Below are 23,726 nucleotides of genomic sequence, written 5' to 3' on the forward strand. Positions count from 1 at the left end.
GGGAGAGAACCATTCTGAGGTAGCACAGAGCACAGGGGACTTGTAGAGATAGCAGTGAAGGGGAGAGAACCATTCTGAGGTAGGACAGAGCACAGGGGACTTGTGGAGATAGCAGTGAAGGGGAGAGAACCATTCTGAGGTAGCACAGAGCACAGGGGACTTGTAGAGATAGCAGTGAAGGTGAGAGAACCATTCTGAGGTAGGACAGAGCACAGGGGACTTGTGGAGATAGCAGTGAAGGGGAGAGAACCATTCTGAGGTAGCACAGAGCACAGGGGACTTGTGGAGATAGCAGTGAAGGGGAGAGAACCATTCTGAGGTAGGATAGAGCACAGGGGACTTGTGGAGATAGCAGTGAAGGGGAGACAACCATTCTGAGGTAGCACAGAGCACAGGGGACTTGTGGAGATAGCAGCGAAGGGGAGAGAACCATTCTGAGGTAGCACAGAGCACAGGGGACTTGTGGAGATAGCAGTGAAGGGGAGAGAACCATTCTGAGGTAGGACAGAGCACAGGGGACTTGTGGAGATAGCAGTGAAGGGGAGAGAACCATTCTGAGGTAGGACAGAGCACAGGGGACTTGTGGAGATAGCAGTGAAGGGGAGAGAACCATTCTCAGGTAGAACAGAGCACAGGGGACTTGTGGAGATAGCAGTGAAGGGGAGAGAACCATTCTGAGGTAGCACAGAGCACAGGGGACTTGTGGAGATAGCAGTGAAGGGGAGAGAACCATTCTGAGGTAGCACAGAGCACAGGGGACTTGTGGAGATAGCAGTGAAGGGGAGAGAACCATTCTGAGGTAGCACAGAGCACAGGGGACTTGTGGAGATAGCAGTGAAGGGGAGAGAACCATTCTGAGGTAGCACAGAGCACAGGGGACTTGTGGAGATAGCAGTGAAGGGGAGAGAACCATTCTGAGGTAGCACAGAGCACAGGGGACTTGTAGAGATAGCAGTGACGGGGAGAGAACCATTCTGAGGTAGGACAGAGCACAGGGGACTTGTGGAGATAGCAGCGAAGGGGAGAGAACCATTTTGAGGTAGGACAGAGCACAGGGGAGAGAACAGTTATGGATGTCTGATTGGCAAGTCTTGGTGGGTCGTCCACCAACAGTATGTGAACAGAGTACCAATGTAGACCACAATGGTGTGAATCAGTTGTGGAAAGTACCCGAGAAATCAGCGTTATACTATAGAAACGTACAGATCTAGGCATGAATAGGCCTAGGAAATATGTGGCTGGTATTTCAGGCTTTGAAAACACACAGAAGTACATTAGTTCAAGAGAGTTAATTAGTTTAACACAACGTAATTGATTTCTATCTAAGGACCAGAGGTCATGCAGTTCTCCGATGGGTACTTTCTGTAATAACTTTATTTGCAAGTTTGATCCTTTTAATATTGTTCTAATTCAGTTCTCAGCAGTTTGTAACATTTGTTTTGACAGGCAACGTCAGTCTTTTGCCCTAATTTGTTTCAGAGCTAGAGATATTTTAATGTTGTAAGGCCTAACGAGAGTTTTTGTTGCTGTCTCAAGTGTTGTCTTGGAAAGATTCCAGACACTCTCAGAATGATGTCAGTTTATAGCATCGCAGAGAATATGATGAAAAACTTGAGGATGAATCCCAAATGGAAACCTGTTCTCTATATAATGCACTTACTTTGACCAGAGCCCTATGCACCCTAGTCAAAAGTAGTACACTATATAAGGGATAGGATGTCCTTTGGGGATATAACCTCAGTCTATATGTTGGGCCGTAATAACGTTGCAGTCACCTGCCCATCTGTTGACCAAGACACAATCTGAGGTGAATTTGAATGTAATATGGATGACTTAACGTTCAGTCCTTCTGACATCGCAGCAAGGGTCCAACATTGATTATTGCATACGCAATCAGCTGTGGAGACAAGCAATCAACAGCATATCCTTGAGGGAGTTTTCAAAAACAATTACACCATCCTCATTTTGGATAATATACAGGACACATTCTCCCAAGTACAGTTCCTTTTCTGTCTGTTTATGTTTGAATCTATTTTAGTCTGGTTTAGCTTTTTGCTGTATTTCTTTCAGAGCCTTAATCCATGAAATACAACATACATACTGTACCCACTCTCCCGAGTGGTGCAGCGGTCTAAGGCACCGCATCTCAGTAGACGTCACTACAGTCCCTGGTTTGAATCCAGGCTGTATCACATCCGGCCGTGATTGGGAGTCCCTTAGGGCGACGCACAATTGGCCCAGGGCCGTCATTGTTATTAAGAATTTGTTCCTAACTGACTTGCCTGGTTAAATATATAAATATATATATATATATATATATAAAGGTAGTCATGTCATTTTTCATAGTCTGAGAGTGAAGGATATCCTTTATCAAAATGAGTTATTTCGCTATCAAAATTATGTTAAATGCTCGCTATCTAATGAATATTTCCCCCTGAATGTTCTTCCTCCTGCATTGGAAAACCTATGAAATATTTAGTGTCTCCTCTCCTCTGGATATGACTGCTGACTATAGATTGTTATTCTCAGTACCTCTGGATCCTCTCTAAATGGCCTAGCAGATCTCTGCAGGTTTATCACAGAGCAACAGAAGAAGAAAACTGGCTGTGTAGGAAAACAAAGTCCACCAGGGACATGTACTACATCACTCAGATGTAACATCACCATCTGTTTATTGGCGCCGCAAACGACAACATCAGTACTTAGGATCAGCCATTTATAGAGGATACCTGTAAACCTGAGAGCCAGCCGGTAGGTATACCTGTGGACGAGCAGGTCTGGAGTCAGATTCCATGATTCCTGATCATGAGACAAGGTATCCTCTATAAATGGTTTGTTTGTTTGAGATTGTCTGTTGTGGGACTGAGGCTGGGACTGAGGCTGGGACTGGGACTGGGACTGAGGCTGGGGCAGTGGCAGACCACGTGTAACAACACCTGCAAAGGATTGGTACATGCGAACATCACACCTGCTGCGGGACAGGTACAGGATGGCAACATCAACTGCCCGAGTTACACCAGGAACACACAATCCCTCCATCAGTGCTCAGACTGTCCACAATAGGCTGGAGAGGCTGGACTGAGGGCTTGTAGGACTGCTGTAAGGCAAGTCCTCACCAGACATCTCAGACAACAATGACGTCTACGGGCACAAACCCGCTGTCGCTGGACCAGACAGGACTGGCAAAAAGTGCTCTTCGCTGACGAGTCGCAGTTTTGTCTCACCAGGGGTGATGGTCGGGTTCGCGTTAATGGTCGAAGGACTGAGCGTTATATCGAGACCTGGACTCTGGAGCAGGATCGATTTGGAGGTGGAGGGTCCGTTATGGTCTGGGCTGAGCTTGTGCATTACAGGGAAGACATCCTCCTCCCTCATGTGGTACTTTTCCTGCGGGCTCATCCTGATATGACCCTCCAGCATGACAATGCCACCATCCATACTGCTTGTTCCTTGCGTGATTTCCTGCAAAACAGGAATGTTAGTGTTCTGCCATGGCCAGAGAAGAGCCCGGATCTCAATCCCATTGAGCACGTCTGGGACCTGTTGGATTGGAGGGTGAGGGCTAGGGCCATTCCCCCCATAAATGTCCGGGAACTTGCAGGTGCCTTGGTGGAAGTGTGGGGTAACTCACAGCAAGAACTGGCAAATATGTTGCAGTCCATGAGGAGCAGATACACTGCAGTACTTAATGCAGCTGGTGGCCACACCAGATACTGACTGTTACTTTTGATTTTGACCCCCCCCTTTGTTCAGGGACACATTATTCAATTTCTGTTAGTCACATGTCTGTGGAACTTGTTCAGTTTATGTCTCAGTTGTTGAATCGTGTTATGTTCATACAAATATTTACACATGTTAAGTTTGCTGAAAGTAAACGCAGTTGACAGTGAGAGAATGTTTTTTTTTGTTGCTGAGTTTAGTGTTAATTGATGATTTTTAATACATGCCATTTAGCAGACAATTTTATGCAAAGCGAATTACAGTCAGGCATGCATGCATTTTACGGGTGATCCCAGGAATCAAACCCGCTACTCTGTCATTACAAGCACCATGCTCTACCAATTGAGCTACAAAGGGCCACTATAAAAGTGCTAGGAGGCGTTTGACTGTGCCATTTGGGATACAACCTGTATTTTACTTGAAGCTTTTGTTTCACCTGGATCGTTGCCCTTCAGGGCGTAGCTGAGGCCTGAGGACTCACTGACCAGACCATGGTAATAGAGGAGAAAAGGACATTGGTAGAGAGAGGCTATGTGTGAGGATATTGACAAAATGTCAACCCAGAAATTAGAGGTGCCTAACAGCTTTGGGAGTCCTCCTCTCGTCCTTGTGAAAGGGGAAAGCTTTGACTTGGCAGCTCTCTGAGGACCTGACAGCAGCTATTGGTCCTCGTAGCCTTTAGCTTTACACCAACAGGAAGGATAAGCCGCTTGTTTAGCCCCTCAGCTTCCCAGGGCGTACTCTAGCGGAACGGTTTGTAGTTGAGTGTATATTCAGAGGGGTTCCTCTCTGGGAAGAATATACCCCAGTATGGAGACATGGTGTGAAATCAAATTACCACACACCATGTCAGGTGTTTCATAGTGTACAAGACACAGAAAGAGAGAACATGCATTCATTTGCTGCATCTCTTTCTCTCTCTTGCGCTCTCTCTCCTTCACCCTCCACATCTACCCCCCCCCACTCTCTCTCGCTCTCTGTCTCTCTCTCTATCACTCTGTCTCTCTTTCTCTCTGCCTGTGTCTCTCTCTCACCCTCTCTATTTCTCTCTCTCTCTGTCTCTCTCTCGGTTTCTCTCTCTAAAGCCATGACGAGTGGTGTCAGGTATATATCAGCAGCTGGACACCAGTGTAAGACTCACAGTGGTACCTCTGCTGTGAGGGTTGATTGGAAAACCTCACACTCTGAATAACAAAGTCTGGTATCTCTTTGTGGACACAGAGCATAAATATTCACTCACATCTTAGCAGGGGTCCAGTTTAGATAAGAGGAAAAAGCCTGCCTTTGTTTCTGCTGTTATTGTTCCCTGGTTGAGTCATGAGCTGTGTGAGCAATGCAATCTTCATGCCAAGTCAATGATCTCCCCGGGGAAGAAACCCAACATGAATGCCTTTTCTGGACAATGTCTCAAGCAGACATTTATAGATCCACAACTATAGACGTTTCCTCCCTCCCCCCTCCGTCCCCTAATATGAATTTCAATTGTTCATGTCAGTTTGTGCCTTTAAGTTTCTTTAAAAAAAACTATCAACATGCTGCCAATCAAAGTTGAATAGTGATTAAGTGCTTTGAAACGCGAAAATCATAAAAGTCATCCTTTTTTGTTGATCTGGTGTACAGCTGGGCCTTTAGTGTCACCTCCAGCACTAAACCAGAGAGAGGAGGGGTAAGCCCCAGACTGACAGGCACGGAGACCAGGGCCATAACTACGTATGAGGACACCAAAAAAAAAAAATAATAATAGAAATATATATTTTGCACACAATAAAGTAAATCAATTACGGGTCAACAATCTAAGACTGCTCCCGGTGTTGATTAAAGCTCAGAATGCTTATATTCTTGATCTGACTGAGTTCTAATCGCGCCTGACGCTTTGCAAACGAGTGGAATCATGAACAGAGGATGGGTTCGTTATGTTCGCTTGCGTCCCCTGGATTTGCCTCCCGGGTGTGCCTTTTTATCAGCACATTTACCACTCTCTCAAACGGCTATCTCCGCCCTCTCGCCGAACAGGCCGATGGCCTGAGAAGTTAAACGAACTACCCCAACTCGGAGTCGGCTCTAGTGGGCAACTAGAGACGCTGAAGGCAGTGTGTTTGTGAGATAACGGACAAAAGGCCATTTTATAACTGTCCCGTGACTCCTGCCGTATCTACAGCCACCCCCAAACAAACAAAAACTGGTTAATAGTTGCTTATAGATACAGTCAGTTAGGTGGCTACCTGCCGGAAGACACTTCTATTGCAGTAACGTTAAAGGCCTCTAGCTAGTATTACTTAGCCAGCTAGAAGGATGAAGTAAGAGGCTGACGGTAAACAGAGCCTAGCTCAGCAGGAGAAAAAAATAGGCTACTAAGTTCTCATAATGACTCTATAAAAAAGAAGAAGATATGTTTCAATATGAACATCTCCGCATGTCCTATCTTCGCTATAGGCCTAGATTCAAATGCAATCAAACTGCAAACAATACAGTTCATACGTTTTCATTTATATGGGGGGTTGTGCGTTCTTGTCTCCATCATCCACTGGAGTCGAAAGTTGACCCGTTACCCACTCCCCCCCCCCCCCTCCCCCCCACAACATCACTGATATCGATACAGAATTGAAAGTCATATTCTAATAACTCAGGCGAATGTGATGATACGATCATCGGTGCACTCCATTGATGTCTGTTTATGCAGAGCTAGATTAGTAACGCCCAGGAATACAAATGTGAACTCTATGTATATACTGCATCTATGTTACGAGTTGATGATTTTACGCAAGTCATCATTACAAATGACTGAACAGATGCTACGTGTCAGTGTGAATCATATTTCACCCCCCTTTCAGGGATATACATTACAATCGTATAGCTAATAGGCTATGTGTTGGTAAATCGACTGAGGTGAATCAACCTACAGCAGCCACGGTGATCATTTTTTGCTTGTTTTGCTGTTCTCCAAATAGCATTTTAAAACATTTTTATTATATAGAAATGCAGTAAATGAACTTCAACATTCCAAAAATGTCCTGGACGGAACCTCACTAAGACTGAAGCCCTAGTTACAGCCCTGACGGTGACAGAGATGGTGACGGGGAGAAGACTCAGCTGTGACACTCAGCTGTGGCATGTGCCGGCTCTGTGGCAGCCTTATGATGAATGACCTTTCTGGGCTTGAATGATAGGACTGATACTGAATGATACCAGCACACGATTGTTCTGTCAGCAAGTCAACAGGGACTGCTGAGAAATAAATGAAGAATAGCAAAGAAATGAACCACAATTCAAGATGGCCTCCCTTTTTATTTTTTTATTACAGGTGCCATCTCTCATATATAGCTCCATATCCTGGATATGGGGAGACCGACATAGCCAGGAAATTGCCATGTGGAAGCACAGAAGGCACAGCCGCAGCTACTGTAACTGCTGAGTGAATATTGGCTGTCTGATCTATTGTGTACTGTATCCTGTAAGGGAGGGAGTTATGAAGTTATGAAAAGAAATGATGTGTATACACCTTGTGCGCATGTTTGTAATGTAGAGTATATGTTTATGGTTACATACAGCAGAATGGTACATCAATTCTGTACATGATGACGTTATTTCACTTTCCCGAACAGTTCATGCCATTCTCATCCCAGGTAATGATTTGATAGCTGTGTGCTGTGATGTTCCTCTATCGTTCTCCATTAAGGCCTAAAGGCCATGTCGTTTTATTGTTAGAAAGAGATTCTGATGGATGTCTCCTCTTTCTTTCCTTTCACAGCTCAGACCATTATTATGAGTACGGACAGGATAACGGTGAGGAATCATACGAGTCATACGGTCAGTGGCTAACTGCTTTATTCAAATGTGAAATGTTGTTGAAATGCATACACACCACCTGTCTTGTTCAGTATGGACCTCTTTTCATCAATCAACGCGGCAGTTTTAAATGCTGTTAAACCCACAGGCAATGTAATTTCCCCCTAATAGGTGCTATATAAGCGTTTTGACAGATTTGTTGTAGATGTATTGTTAGCATTATTCAGAATGCCAAGTGATGGTATAACATGAGGCATGGTCTGTGTCATTTTAATGGTAAAATAATTTATTGGTGATTATCCTGTTCCACAACTGAATTAGGCCTCTTTTACGCAACTCTATATGAACAACGTACATTTTTCTGACAATGTCAAACACAATCCTGTTATTATAAAGGTTGGGGATGTCTGACAAAGACACAGTAATTCTATAAAGCGGGGCATGGCTACGTCCACAGAATGTCCTGACTGTATTCACACGTAGACCATGAGTGATAGAGTAACTGATATGCCTTGACGTCTGCTTTTCTAATACAGCTTTAACTACGGCTTTCTTTTCTGGTGAAATGTTTTGAGCGCTGCGTGGTTCTCGTCTCAGTCCCTGAGCCATTAATGTAATCTCATTACCCAGGTCTCCTCTTGCTTTGGCAGATGTCAATTCTTATAGCACTTCACAGTAAATGTACACAGTTGTCACCAGACACTATCTGTAAAGTAAAGGACTTTTATTCTCTTCAGTCCATAACGACTTTGTAATTGCTCATAACATAGGGTGATGGGTAGCCTAGCGGTTAAGAGCATTGGGCCAGTAACCGAAAGATTTCTGGTTCGAATCGCCTTTAATCTAATTGCTCCAGGGTCACTGCAAATAATGGCTGATCCCTGGCTCTGAACCACCTCTCTGGAGCTGTTTCAGGGGAAGTGGGATTCAACAACAACAGCAAATTGTGAAATAGGACAGATGTGAGGACACACCTAATTACTATAACTGAAACAGCAGCTTATTCATATTACAATTTGCAACACAGATTAACACACGAGTTATGTGGCGAGAAAGTCTGTCTGGAAAGTGTTAATAACCTCCAGAAGCAGACAAACACACAGAGGCTAACAGTGCAATGCTACATGCTTTCTAACAGGTGAAAAGAAAGAGGTGTTTGACAGTTCGAAGAAAGGCGCTGTTTAAACGATAAACAGAGTTGATGGTGCATGGTTGATCTCTAACCACAAGGTTACATTGGTCACTGTCTCTCAGTGTCAGAGAAAGTGTGACAGGTTTAGAGACTATTAGATACTATTGGTTATGGGCTGCCAGCAGAGACCATGTCAAGAGAAAAACAGTCCTTTGTGAGCCTCTGCTCTGCTCCGCGGATGAGACTCTGCTGGCTAGAGATCACACAAAGGCTGCCATCGATGTAGCAGGCACTTGGCACATAGACAGCAGAGGGCCTGAATGAGGTCTGATTTGGGCTAATGGTTATTGTGACCTTTTGTTAGGAGCCACTACACTGGCTCTTTTCAAGTAGCTATCTGATCTTCTGTTTCAATTATCTAAACGCATCCTTCGAGGTTAATGACAAGCTTCTTGGTGGATTGTCTGTTTGAACTACAGAGGCCGGGATTCTTCTGTTGTTTCAGTCTCTCAAATAACTCAGAAAGTTAGTCCATTGACATAATTCAACTTTTTTTTGACAGGTTTGATGCCTGATTGAAGCATGATAGCTGAATTCTTACCTCAGTTCCAGTCTAAGGAAAAAATGATAAAATATTGTTCCAATAACCTGTTGACATCATAAAAATCTGAGTTACACAAGAGAGTGTGTGTGTGTGTGTGTGTGTGTGTAGAAGTGTAGAAGTGTTCCTTATGGCTGTTTCCCTATAAAGCAGGTCAGGAGGACTGGACAAGTAATCGTGGCAAGGCGCCAGCTGCACGAACGACCAAGGGAGTGTACAGAGAGACGCCCTACTCCAGATATTGAACTGATTATACAACAACCCGCACAATCCCTCATGGATGTGTCGTCAAGTAATGGATTTTATACGGACGCTCCCTTCTTTTTAGAATAAAAACACAAACAAAACCAAACAATAACACAGAGGAAATGATGAAGGTAAAGACCTTGAAATCAATCGTAAACATGTGTTTAAAAAACGGAAGACCCTGGTATGATGTCAAGACTGTTTCCACCGGGAATAATGTGTATAATTTAGGTCATCTACCCACTCCTAAACAAGTAGATATCTAAATATTCTGGACCCGGTTATAGAGTGATTGGTCATTGGTAATATATTAGTGATTTAGTTGTAGAGAGGTGAAGTATTGTAGATATTTTTGCCTGTCCCTTGCAAATGAAACCTTTCCAATCAGAAAAGATCCTGAAATAAATATTGTTGTTTTATCTCCTTTTGTAAATGATAGTTCTTTAATGTTAAAGGGCTTATAAAAGCATGGCGTGGAATCATTGTGGATAGTGTCAACTGTTTTATTCCTGTCTTAAAACTTGTAGATGTGTGTGATTCTGTTTAATTTCCCGCGTTTAATCAATCTTCAATCTCAGCTCATACTCTTCTTTTTTTTGTGTGTAAAAACCCTCAGTAAGAAAAAAATAATCAAGAGCTGCAAGACATTTTAGGTAAAGCTCTTAATAATTCATTCCAATCCATATATTTTGGGGGGCTTTAATACCTGAAATGCTTTTAGACATTGTATAAATCAGGTTCTTGAGACATTAACAGAAATAGTATATTAGCATATTAACCTTATCCGCTTATGTAGGCCCTTTACATTGTTCTTCTTGGTTGATGCTCAATAAACTTTTGGAAATATAGAAGTTTGTGTTCCAGAGCGTAATTCTGTATTTGCATAAATAGAAAAACACAATAATCTAAACTAACAAAACTAACATTGCAAGGAATGATGTTGACGGTAATATTGAAACTTTAATACAGGTTCTTAAATTCCGTTCTTAAATTCCATAATGTACACTACCGTTCAAAAGTTTGGGATCACTTAGAAATGTCCTTGTTTTGGAATGAAAAGCAAATCGTTTGTCTATTAAAATAACATCAAATTGGTCAGAAATGGAGTGTAGACATTGTTAATGTTGTAAATGACTATCATAGCTGGAAATGGCAGATGTTTTCATGTTTAATGGAATATCTACATAATCATACAGAGGCCCATTATCAGCAACCATCACTCCTGTGTTCCAATGGCACATTGTGTTAGCTAATCCAAGTTTATCATTTGAAAAGGCTAATTGTGAATAGGCGACTCCAGTGAACGTCAACAGTGAAGAGGTGACTCCGGGATGCTGGCCTTCTAGGCAGAGTTCCTCTGTCCAGTGTCTGTATTCTTTCGCACATCTTAATCTTTTCTTTTTTTGGCCAGTCTGAGATATGGCTTTTTCTTTGGAACTCGAAGGCCCTAGAAGGCCCTCATCCCTGAGTTGCCTCTTTACTGTTGACGTTGAGACTGGTGTTTTGAGGTTACTATTTAATGAAGCTGCCAGTTGAGGACTTGTGAGGCGTCTGTTTCTTAAACAAGACCCTCTAATGGTCTTGTCCTCTTGCTCAGTTGTGCACCGGGGCCTCCCACTCCTCTTTCTATTCTTGTTAGCCTGTTTGCACTGTTCTGTGACGGGAGTGGTACACAGCGTTGTACAAAATCTTCAGTTTCTTGGCAATTTCTTGCATGGAATAGCCTTTATTTCTCAGAACAAGAATAGACTGACGAGTACTTTGTTTTTAGTCATTTTGAGCCTTTAATCAAACCCACAAATGCTGATGCGCCAGAATCCCAACTAGTCTAAAGAAGGGCCATTTTATTGCTTCTTTAATGAGGACAACAGTTTTCAGCTGTGCTAACATAATTGCAAAAGGCTTTTCCAAATATCAATTAGCTTTTTAAATGATAAACTTGGATTAGCTAACACAACGTGCCATTGAAACACAGGAGTGATGGTTGCTGATAATGGGCCTCTGTACGCCTATGTAGATATTCCATAAAAAATCGGCCATTTCCAGCTAGTCATTTATAACATTAACAATGTCTACACTGTATTTCTGATCAATTTGATGTTAGTCTAATGGACAAAGAAAAAAACACAAAAAAAACAAGGACATTTCTAAGTGACCCCAAACTTTTCAACGGTAGTGTATATTGAGACTCTTGAGAGATATCATATTGATCAAGAATTAGCTTCTGAATAATATGATAACATGTACAACAACATAAAAGTGAACATTATTTTAACACAAAAATATATTTAAAAACTGAATTCATGTAACAAAACAACACCATTTTGTAAGAACTGTGTTGTATGTATATTGCCTATTTGTATATTGCAATTCAGCTAATGTTTTGTAGGTAATGATTTCGATACAATGTCAATCACAGATTTAAGTCTCTGATGTGTGTTTTTCATATGTAATATCTTAATAAAACGGATTACAATATGTCAGTTGACATTATTTTTAACAGTACACTAACATGTACAGTAACAATGGCAGCGGCACCTGTATTTTCTTGCTTGCCTATCTAATAATAAGTGACTTTGAGCATCTTATAATAGGCAGTCCTATTACATTTTAATGACAACAAACAGTGACACCAGGAGAAACTCCTAGGGACTGTTCATAACTTTTCTACTGGATGTAAACAACAGCTTTTACACAATTGTATAGAATTTGTATGGCGGGGATCTCGTTTCTGTTCTTGTTTTGCTCCCTGTGTTCTCCTCTGGTGCCTGCCCTGACCTTTGGCCCTACCCCTCTGTTAGAGAGACTCTAAATGACCCCTGACCTCTGAACCCCAGCTGACCTCCACACTGAGAGGACGGCAGACAGACAGTAGCTGTTTTAAAAGACCTCCCTCCATCCGTTCCACAAGGTAATCAAACCCAACCAACCTAACCTCACCGTAATGTAGACTGACAAACATAAAGCACTAAAATTAAAATGAAGTTGTTCATCATTAAGTCTTTCTTAATCTTGAAGGGGTTTAAAAGTCAACACTGGGGATTAATTAGACTTCGATATAAACAATTTAAAAGTATTATAAATAGCTGTAATATTTCTAGCAGGTTTGGTGTGCAATAAGTGTATTCTATGACTTTGATTATATATGTTGTATTGTAAGTAAAATTAATTACTCTTTAACCATACTAAAACTATTTTTCTGAATCACTTTAAATTGCAACAGTTTGCTTTCTTTCTGTACCTTTATTTTGTAATCAATCATGTCATTTCCTTTATTTTAGGCTGGTGCCAGAGCCCACAGCAGGAAATCATACGTCCGACCACCCTCAAGCTCTGAAGGTGAGTTGCAATTAACGCTATTCGTCTGATAATTCCTCTTCTTTATATCAACATAACCAGAGTGCTTTGGTTACAAATACAGTATTAGCCAAGATTAAAAATATACAGGGTATGTCCCAAATGGCACCCAGTTCCCTAGATAGTGCATTACTTTTGACCAAAGACCTATGGGCCTTGATCAAAAGTAGTCTACGACAGTGCCTTCAGAAAGTATTCACACCCCTTGACTTTTTCCACATTTTGTTGCATTACAGCCTGAATTGAAAATGGATTAAATGTACATTTTGTGTCACTGGCCTACACACAATACCCTATAATGTAAAAGTAGAATTTTGTTTTCAGAAATGTTTATTCATTAACAATTCAAAGCTGTAATGTCTTGAGTCAATAAGTATTCAACCCCTTTGTTATGGCAAGCCTAAAAAAGTCCAGGTGTAAAAATTTGCTTAACAAGTCACATAATATATTACATCGATAATAGTGTTTAACATGATTTTTTGATGACTACCTCATCTCTGTGCCCTACACATACAATTACAGTGCATTCGGAAAGTATTCAGACCCCTTGACTTTTTCCACATTTTGTTATGTTACAGCCTTATTGTCACGATCGTCTAAGGTGGAAACAGCGGAGCAAAGCGCGTGTTGAGCGTACATACCTCTTTATTATAAGATGTCGCCAACAAAACAATAAACATGAAAACGAAAACGTGAAGCCAACGTAGTGCTCACAGGCAACTATACGTGGACAACTACCCACAAATACAGGTGGGAAAAAGGCTACCTAAGTATGGTTCTCAATCAGAGACAGTGATAGACATCTGCCTCTGATTGAGAACCACACCCGGCCAAACACACAGAAATACAAATCATTGGAAAAGGGACAAAGAATGCCCACCCAAATCACACCCTGACCAAACCAAAATAGAGACATATAAAGCTCTCTACGGTCAGGGCGTGACACTTATTCTAAAATAGACCAATGTCCATCAATCTACACACAATAGCCCATAATGACAAAGTGAAAACAGGTTTTTAGAATTTTTTGCAAATTTGTTAAGAATTAAAAACTGAAATACCTTATTTACATAAGTATTCAGACCCTTCGCAATGAGACTCGAAATTGAGCTCAGGTGCAACCTGTTTCCATTGATCGTTCTTGAGATGTTTCTACAACTTTATTGGAGTCCAACTGTGGTAAATTCAATTACTTGGACATGATTTGGAAAGGCACACCCCTGTCTATTATATAAGGTCCCACAGTTGACAGTGCATGTCAGAGCAAAAATCAAGCCATGACATCGAAGGAATTGTCCATGGAGCTCCGAGACAGGATTGTGTCGCGGTCTCTCTGGTCTGATGAAACCAAGATTGAACTCTTTGGCCTGAATGCCAAGCGTCACATATGGAAGAAACCTGGCACCAGCCCTGCGGTGAAGCATGGTGATGGCAGCATCATGCTGTGGGGATGTTTTTCAGTGGCAGGGACTGGGAGACTAGTCAGGATTGAGTGAAAGATGAATGGATTCATGTACAGAGAGATCCTTGAGTGCTCAGGACCTCAGACTGGGGCAAAGGTTCACCTTCCAACAGGACAACGACCTTAAGCACACAGCAAAGACAATGCAGCAGTGGCTTTGGGACAAGTCTCTGAATGTCCTTGAGTGGCCCAGCCAGAGCCCAGACTTAAACCAGATTGAACATCTCTGGAGAAACCTAAACATAGCTGTGCAGCGACGCTCCCAATCCAACCTGACAGTGCTTGAGAGGATCTGCAAAGAAGAATCGGAGAGACTTCCCAAATACAGGTTTGCCAAGCTCGTAGCATCATACCCAAGAAGGTATGAGGCTGTCATCGCTGCCAAAAGTGCTTCAACAAAGTACTGAGTAAAGGGTCCGAATACTTATGCTTGCTGTTTTAGGCTGGGATTCTGTGCAGCACTTTGAGATGTCAGCTGATGTAAGAAGGGCTATAGAAATACATTTGATTTGATTTATGTAAATGTGATATTTCAGTCAAAAAAATATATAAATTTGCCAAAGTTTATAAAAACCTGTTTTTGCTTTGTCATTATGGGGTATTTTGTGTAGATTGATGAGAAAGAAAAAAGATTAATCAATGTTAGAATAAGGCTGTAACGTAACAAAATTTGGACAGTAGCTGTAAGGTCCCTTAGTTGAGCAGGGAATTTAAAACACCAATTCAACCACAAAGGGCATCTATTGGTAGATAGGTTAAAAGAAAACAAAAATCAGACAGTGAATATCCCTTTGAGCATGTTGAAGTTATTAAATACACTTTGGATGTTGTATCAATACACCGTCACTACAAAGATACAGGCATCCTTCTTAACTCAGTTGCCGGAGAGGAAGGAAACCACTCAGGGATTTCACCATGAGTTTAAAACAGTTACAGAGTTTATGGCTGTGATACGAGACAACTGAGAAAGGATCAATAACATTGTAGTTACTCCAAAATACTAACCTAAATGACAGAGTGAAAAGAAGGAAGCCTGTACAGAATAAAGAATATTCCAAACCATGCATTCTGTTTGCATTAAGCACAATCAAGTAAAACTGCAAAAAAAGAAAATGGCAAAGAAATTAACTTTATGTACTCAATAGAAAGTGTTATGTTTTTGGGCAAATCCAACACAACACATCACTGGGTACCACTCTTCATATGTTCATGCATGGTGGTGGCTGCATCATGTTATGGGTATGCTTGCCATCAGCAAGGACTAGGGAGTTTTTTTTGTTGATAAAAATAAATTGAATAAAGCTAAGCACAGGCAAAATTGTAGATGAAAAATGCTTGTCCAGCAATGTCTAGGAACCTGAGACAGTGTTGGAATCATTTTTTAAAGAATGTTTTTGAAATAATGTACAATCCAGGTGTGCAAATCTCTTAAAGACTTACCCAGAAAGACTAACAGCTGTAATCGATGCCAAAGATTATTCTAACGTGTGGGGTGTGAATACTTATGTCAATGAGATATTCCTGTATTTCATCTTCATTAAAAAAAAACATTTCTAAGAATGTTTTCAATTTGACCATTTTTTTCACTTTGACAAATTTCACCAACTTTGAATCCTACGCTGTAACAGAACAACATGTGGCTTAAGTCAAGGGGTATGTATATGTATATGTATATGTAACATTTTGGATATGGCTACAGAGATATTATTAATGCAACATACACACGGTTGCATGAGGTCTTGAGTTAGAAATGTAACACTTTATAGTACTTAAGCATTGAATACATTGTAAATTGGAGGATTTTCACACCTACAGTAGCCGGGCCGTGAAGAGTCTATTGCCCTGCTAATAGGAAACATCGTTTGCATAATGGGCTAAACTTGCTACAGTACTACAGTGAAAAACCAGGGTTTGAAAACCTGTTTTTAAAATGCCTCCAGCTGTAAATTTAAACACAGCATCTCGTTGTCACGTTCTGACCTGAGTTCTGTTATTATATATGAGTTGGGTGGGTTGTCTATGTTCGTTTTTCTATAATTTGGGATTTCTGTGGTCGGCCTAGTATGGTTCTCAATCAGAGGCAGCTGTCAATCGTTGTCCCTGATAGAGAATCATACTTAGGTAGCCTGTTTTTACTTTTGAGTTGTGGGTGTTTATTTTCTGTCTTTGTGTATGTCGCCAGACAGGACTGTTTCGGTTTTTGTTTTGTATTGTATTGTTTTGTATTTCAGTGTTCATTTTGATTAATTAAATATTACATCATGAACACTTACCACGCTGCGCATTGGTCCTTCGATCCGTTACACTCCTTTACATTCTTTATTGTAACCATAATGTCACAAATAAGTAGTATCTACCTTTCCAATTACTTTTAGCGTTTGGGATTTACAAATGTGCGCTTTTTATGTAATTTTTAGTAAGCAATATGCTACAGTCCAGCTACAGTTAGGATCAAGTAGAAACCAAAAAAATAAGTGTCTTTTTTTGGTGTGTGCGTGCAGGACAGAGGAATATCAATTCTTACACTATTGTTCAGGAGGAACAGAAAATTGCATGTCAATTCATAAACCATGTGCCATCGAAAATCTCTTCCCAACTATTTTGCAATCTATATGGCTCTTCGCAATTAAATTCATTGAGAGGATTGGAGGATTCTAAATTACGATTTTTTTGGAGATGATTTCATTTTCAAATATCCGAAAGTGAGTGATTGTAATCTGAATAAATATTTATAAAAGCCAAAATATTTATTTATGTTTTTAGAATTAGAGAAGCCAAAAGCCCACCATGCCTATTTTTTGGACAAGGACATCCCGGCCAGCCAAACCCTCCCATAACCCAGATGACACTGGGCCAATTGTGCACCGCCTCATGGGTCTCCCGGTCGCAGCCGGCACTGGTATCGAGCCAGCATCTGTAGCAACGCAGTTTGCACTGCGATGCAGTGTCTTAGACTCTGTGTCACTTGGGAGGCCCAATCCACAAAGTTTTTAATGCTGATCAATTGCCTTGCACAAAGTATCAAAATACAGAGAGGTGTTGGCAAGAGTCTATTGTCCTGCTAATAGCCCATAATGGCGCTGTACAACGTGACCGGTCGGGAGTAGGCTACAGTACTACAGTCAGAGCAAAATAATCCTAACATTTCCACACCCTAATTGTAGTCTAACTATCACCCAAACGGAGATTCAGCGAAAAATACAAATCTTGTTGATTTATCAAGACCAGTCCCCATGCCTGTCTCAGAGTAGCGCTGTCTTGACCTCTGAATACTGTCTTTTCCCCCTTCCACTTGCCTTTTCCATTCATTTTGAAAGAGTATTTTCCAGTAAGCAAACATTTTTTTCCTTCATTAGCCTACTTTGTTCCAATATTTCTGTTATTCAGTGATATTTATTCCCATAGTAATTTGTTACGATCCATATGGAAAATGACATCATACCAAATCAAATTATATTAGTCACATGCGCCAAATATGCTGATCAATTGCCTTCACAAGATATGGTCATATTTTTCCTTTTATAGACTATAATACATGGTGTCCTGGTCAGGATAACCAAAATATATCTTTATTAATTTAACATTTACACAAACTTCAGTGTTTCCTTGCAAATGGTATCAATAATATGCATATCCTTGCTTTAGGTCCTGAGGTACAGGCAGTTAGATTTGGGTATGTCATTTCAGGCAAAAATTGAAAAAAAGGGGCTAATCCTTAAGAGGTTTAAAAAAGTGGGCAGTATTATCATTTTTGGAAAAATAACGTTCCCAAAGTAAACGGGATATTTTGTCAGGACAAGATGCTAGAATATGCATATAATTGACAGCTTAGGATAGAAAACACTCTAAAGTTTCCAAAACTGTAAAAAATATTGTCTGTGAGTATAACAGAACTGATATTGCAGGCGAAAGCCTGAGAAAAATCCAATCCGGAAGTGACTCATGTTTTGAAAGCTCTGCGTTCCAATGCGTCCCTATTGAGCAGTGAATGGGGTATCAACCAGTTTACTTTTTCTACGTATTCCCCAATGTGTCTACAGCATTGTGACGTAGTTTTACGCCTTTATGCTGAAGAATACCCGTAAGCGGCTACATTGTGTAAGTGGTCACCTAATGGCTCTCAGAGTGATTCTCGCGTAAAATACAGAGGTAGCCATTTTTCCAATCGGTCCGACTGAAAAACCAATTGTTCCGGTGGATATATTATCGCATAGATATTTGAAAAACACCTTGATGATTGATTATAAACAACGTTTGCCATGTTTCTGTCGATATTATGGAGCTAATATTTTTCAGCGTCGTCGTGACCGCAATTTCCGGTCGATTTCTCAGCCAAACGTGAAGAACAAACGTATCTATTTCGCCTACAAAAATAATATTTTTGGAAAAAAGGAACATTGGCTATCTAACTGGGAGTCTTGTGAGTGAAAACATCCGAAACTCATCAAAGGTAAACGATTTAATTTGATTGCTTTTCTGATTTTCATGACCAAGTTACCTGCTGCTAGCTGGACATAATGCTAGCCTATCGATAAACTTACACAAATGCTTGTCTTGCTTTGGCTGTAAAGCATATTTTTAAAAGATGACCGGGTGATTAACAAAAGGCTAAGCTGTGTCTCAATATATTTCACTTGTGATTTTCATGAATATGAATATTTTCTAGGAATATTTATATCCGTTGCGTTATGCTAATTAGTGTCAGTCGATTGTTACGCTCCGGGATCAGGGATGGGGTGTCACTCGAGGTTAAAGACTATCAGAAAGAATGTTTGTGCTTATTTGTTTTGATCCAAAGCCATGAATGAGGAGTCACTCAGTAGTATGTCGGTGCCGAGGCTATATGACTGCGCAATCAACTTGGTTATGTAGCAGACATCACTTGCTCATATTCAGTCAACACATATATCTTAAAAATATCATGGAATTTAAATGAACATTTTAATTTCTCTTAGAATAAAAACCTTAGTGTAACAACAGTTTCAGTAAGTAACACTGACTTGTAGAAACAAAAAATATGTGTATTTTTCCCGGGGTGTGCATACAGGACAATTTTTACACTATTGTTATAAATTCAACCACCTTTTTCATCCTCATCATTCAGTTCGTTGAAATTCAATTTTGAAGTTGTGCACAATTATCAGTTTCTACTTGGTTCATGTCGCCCATTCATTGTCAGTTAGAGACACATTAGCGCCTAGAGACACATTGGCGCCTTGGGACCCAAAAGCATAATCCGAGCTTTAACTCCCCCTTGCGCTGGTCTGGAGCAATGAAGCAGGGACTCAGGGTACCGCACTAAACCACAAATTACCTCTAAATCGCGCAGCATAATCCCAGAACTTTTAGTTGAGCAACCACTGTAAGACCCGTTTCCATTGGCACTTTGAATTTAATCTACCCTCACAATGCTGTAACTAACATTACCCCATACTCCTGCCAATGCCAGCCAGACTCAGATGTATGTATTTAGCTTGCTGACGATAGCTAGCTAAATGGTTAGTGTCATCACCAGTGTGACCGGTGCTGTACTGCACCTCTGTAACTCTACGTTGTGTGTGGTTGATTGAGACTATAGACGTGGACTTTGGAGATCAGGTAGTTTTAATTAAGCAGCATTCACTGCATCCTGCATCCAAAAGGAAATAAAACACTTGTAGAGCCACATATGTTCTGTGAATCGTCGCCACTTTCTCTCATAGTGCATCAAAATGATTTTAGAATATAAAAATTAGTACAACCTCTCCTTATTATACATAACATATATTTGACATGGATAAAACCACATACCTGCATCCAAAAGGAAATAAAACATTTGTAGAGCACATATGTTCTGAGAATCGTCCCTCTTTCTACAACAGATGCACAATAGGAGGGACTGGGATCATTCGAGGAGCAAGCCATCGTTCACACATACAATAGCCTGCTAATACCTTAGCTCGCTATTAACCACTTGTTGAATTCAGAATGTTAATATCATCCCAAAGAGTACAATTACAAGTGCATCTTAACAATACCATCCACTTATGAGTAACCTCTAAATATACATCAGTATTCATGAACAAAACACTGTGTGTATGACTTTGTACTTAAAAGAATCAAACTTTTCTGAAGACAGAAAAAGCGTGCCTACCTCTCATAGTGCATCAAAATTAATTGAGCACGAGCACGCAGGGCAAAACGTAAGTTCACACTCCCATACTCCCAGGATGCAGGCATGCATAATAACAAATCAACATGACATATTAATCTAGCCTAGTGGTTAGAGCGTTGGACTAGTAACCGGAAGGTTGCAAGTTCGAACCCAGGAGCTGACAAGGTACAAATCTGTCGTTCTGCCCATGAACAGGCAGTTAACCCACTAGGCCATCATTGAAAATAAGAATTTGTTCTTAACTGACTTGCCTAGTTAAATAAAGGTAAATATATATATATATATGAACCTGGTAAAATTCACATAGTACTTTAACAACTGTTACTCTAGCATAACAGGCTAACTAGTTAGCTGAATTGCTATTAGCTAGCTAGCAAGCTATCCAAGCAAACCAGGCGACAGGTTTGATGTGATGTAGCTAGCTAGCTAGCTAGCTTTCAATACAACCTGGCCAGCTAAAATTCTAGCTAGCTTGTTTCAACTCTGGTTTGCTAGCTAATGTTAGGTAGCTAGCATTCGAGGGCTGACAGTTCTCATAAAGGTTTATTGTGTAGTGCAACGTGAATGAAGTATCCCGCTATGGGGTAATTTGTGTCATGTCTGACTACTGCAGTACTGCTTGTCCATGTGCTAGCTAACAGCAACAAGCCCAGATGAGCTAGCTAAACATTGCATGAGCATCCAGCAGTGATCATTTTGATGGTTGCATGGTAACAGCGTCACCAGCCCGAATTCTAATCGAGCTGGCACCAGTTGTGAAATTGGACTGTGCTGGCCTGGGTAACCCTCGACCCAGCTCGATTTTGAGAATTCCATTCGAGCCAGCTTGAATTTGGCCCTAATTTTAAGTGACAGTGGAAACGGGGCTATATTGTACTGCTACTAAGCAGCAGGCGGACATGGCTGAAGGGCTTGTTACTACCTCGTGTTAAACATGGTAAACCCATGTTACTGCGGTTCAGGAAAGCTGTTCCTCTGGGATAGTCTCCAGACTGGGGAGAAATCCTGGACGTCTCAATGGAACACAAACCATAATCCTCCCTGTTTTACCGGCCCACAATGTATGAATGCCATGCGGGACCACTGCCACCCTTATTGTCTGTGTGATTAGGACAAAGAGGAGTTCAGCTCTGTGTGGTCATGGGCCCAGTGCCATCTGAACCAACCTCTAGGCCCTTCCAACTGGAGCCATTTGAAAATGATAGCGAGCTGAGCACTAGCTGGGTTCTCGTCTCCTCTCCATCAACACACACAGATAATGACTTATTGATTGGTTTTGACAATAATCCATTAACTTAAAAGAGGAGCCCAGCTCTTGTAAGTCCACGATGACAATATTTTAAAAACTAAAAGTGATTCAAGAGTTTGTTGTTGTTGATAATATTGTTGTTGTTGTTTTTGTGTTGGTCAAGCTACTAATCATAGCTTTTTGTATCCTTTTAGGGTGAAACAAAACATAGCTGGAATGACTTGACTCTAAGATTTAGCTTCCAGACAGCTCTCAGAAGAATCACATTTCAGGACCCGATTTGGAAATTTGGAAAGGAAAGAAGAACACAGCTGAAGAAACCAGATGAAGAATCTTCAGTGTGGATATTTGATCTCTTGACAGACTAAACGTTGGACATTTAATTTCCCTCCAAATAAACTCAGCTTAATTCTGTGAAGGTTGTAGCAGTGCACCCTGTAGAGGAAATGTAAAAGGAAGAAGCTAATGTGTAGATCACACTTCCTCATACTTCTCCTATAGACACAGCAGACCAGCATCACACTTGTCCTAGCTTTTGGAGGGGCAGACAACAGAACAATATCACACTTCTCCCGGCTTTTAGAGAGACAGACAATTAACCTGTATCACACTTTTCCCAGCTTTTATAGAGAAAGAGAGCAGACCAGCATCACACTTCTTCTAACTTTTAGAGAGAGAGAGAGAGAGAGAGGGTGAGACAGCAGACCAGCATCACACTTCTTCTAACTTTTAGAGAGAGAGAGAGAGAGAGAGAGACAGCAGACCAGCATCACACTTCTCCCATGCAGCCTCTAGAACCACTGACAGGAAGCCTGTATCACACTTCTCCTCCAGAGAATCAGACAGGATACCTGTATCACACTTCTCCTCTAGAGAAAGAGACAGGAGACCTCTATAACACTTCCCCCAGCCTTTTCAACCATAGTCAGGAAACCTATATTACACTTCTCCTCTAGAGAAAGAGACAGGAGACCTCTATCACACTTCTCCTCTATAGAGAGAGACAGGAGACCTCTATCACACTTCCCCCAGCCTCTACAATCATAGTCAGGAAACCTATATTACACTTCTCCTCCAGAGAAAGAGACAGGAGACCTGTATCACACTTCTCCTCTAGAGAAAGAGACAGGAGACCTCTATCACACTTCCCCCAGCCTTTACAACCATAGTCAGGGAACCTATATTACACTTCTCCTCTAGAGAAAGAGAAAGAGACAGGAGACCTCTATGACACTTCTCCTCTAGAGAGAGAGACAGGAGACCTCTATCACACTTCCCCCAGCCTCTACAATCATAATCAGGAAACCTATATTACACTTCTCCTCTAGAGAGACAGACAGGAGACCTGTATCACACTTCTCCTAACCTGGAGAGAGACAGACAGGAGACCAGCCCAGCAATGCAGTATCTCATCTTCTGGCAGAATCTGTCAGGGATTTTCTTCCTCTTCACAGAGACACATGCAGTCCTCATCTCAAACGGCACCCTATTCCCTCAGGGCCTCTGGTCAAAAGTAGTGTACCATATAGGGAATAGGGTGCCATTTGGAAAGCAGCCTGGCTCTGTATACATTTTATGTACATTCTAAAGTAGGCTGAACTGGCAGTGAACCATCCTAGTGTCTCTTTGTGTCCTTCTTCCCCACATTATGATGTTTACTGTGTTACTGTATACCAGAGGAGGCTGGAGGGCGGAGCTATAGGAGGACATGCTCATTGTAATGGCTAGAATAGAATAAATGGAATGGTATCAAACACATCAACATACGGAAACCACATGTTTGACTCCTCCCACCAAACTTCACTGCTGTACACACCGACCGCCAAGGACGAGATAGAAATTAATAATGCAGTATGCCACAGGCCTGACATCCTATTGCGCAAAATTATAGTCTTCTAATTGCATTTGGTTTTGTTCATTACCGAATAAATAATCCACTCAAATGAATAAATAATTCACTTACATTGCCTTATTGTATGCCAAGAAGCTTAGATAGCCCAGCTTGATGCTCTTATAAGA

The 23,726-nt window shown here is 41.2% G+C and overlaps 1 protein-coding gene across 2 annotated transcripts in view; it reads left to right on the forward strand.

Moving 5' to 3' along the window:
* The window catches only part of LOC115128522 (KH domain-containing, RNA-binding, signal transduction-associated protein 3-like), a 157,729-nt gene extending 147,051 nt beyond the window's left edge, over window positions 1-10,678 (forward strand). Inside the window, exons 8-9 of one of the 2 annotated variants that reach the window (XM_029658422.2) lie at window positions 7,469-7,527; window positions 9,390-10,678. In XM_029658422.2, coding sequence (XP_029514282.1) covers window positions 7,469-7,527; window positions 9,390-9,484 — 154 coding nt within the window. In that variant the 3' untranslated portion in view covers window positions 9,485-10,678. The remainder of the gene's footprint in view (window positions 1-7,468; window positions 7,528-9,389) is intronic. The other variant, XM_029658423.2, reaches the window with a different exon arrangement.
* Window positions 10,679-23,726: the final 13,048 nt, after the last annotated feature.

This window comes from Oncorhynchus nerka, linkage group LG4, assembly GCF_034236695.1.
Source record: "Oncorhynchus nerka isolate Pitt River linkage group LG4, Oner_Uvic_2.0, whole genome shotgun sequence".
Taxonomy (NCBI): domain Eukaryota; kingdom Metazoa; phylum Chordata; class Actinopteri; order Salmoniformes; family Salmonidae; genus Oncorhynchus; species Oncorhynchus nerka.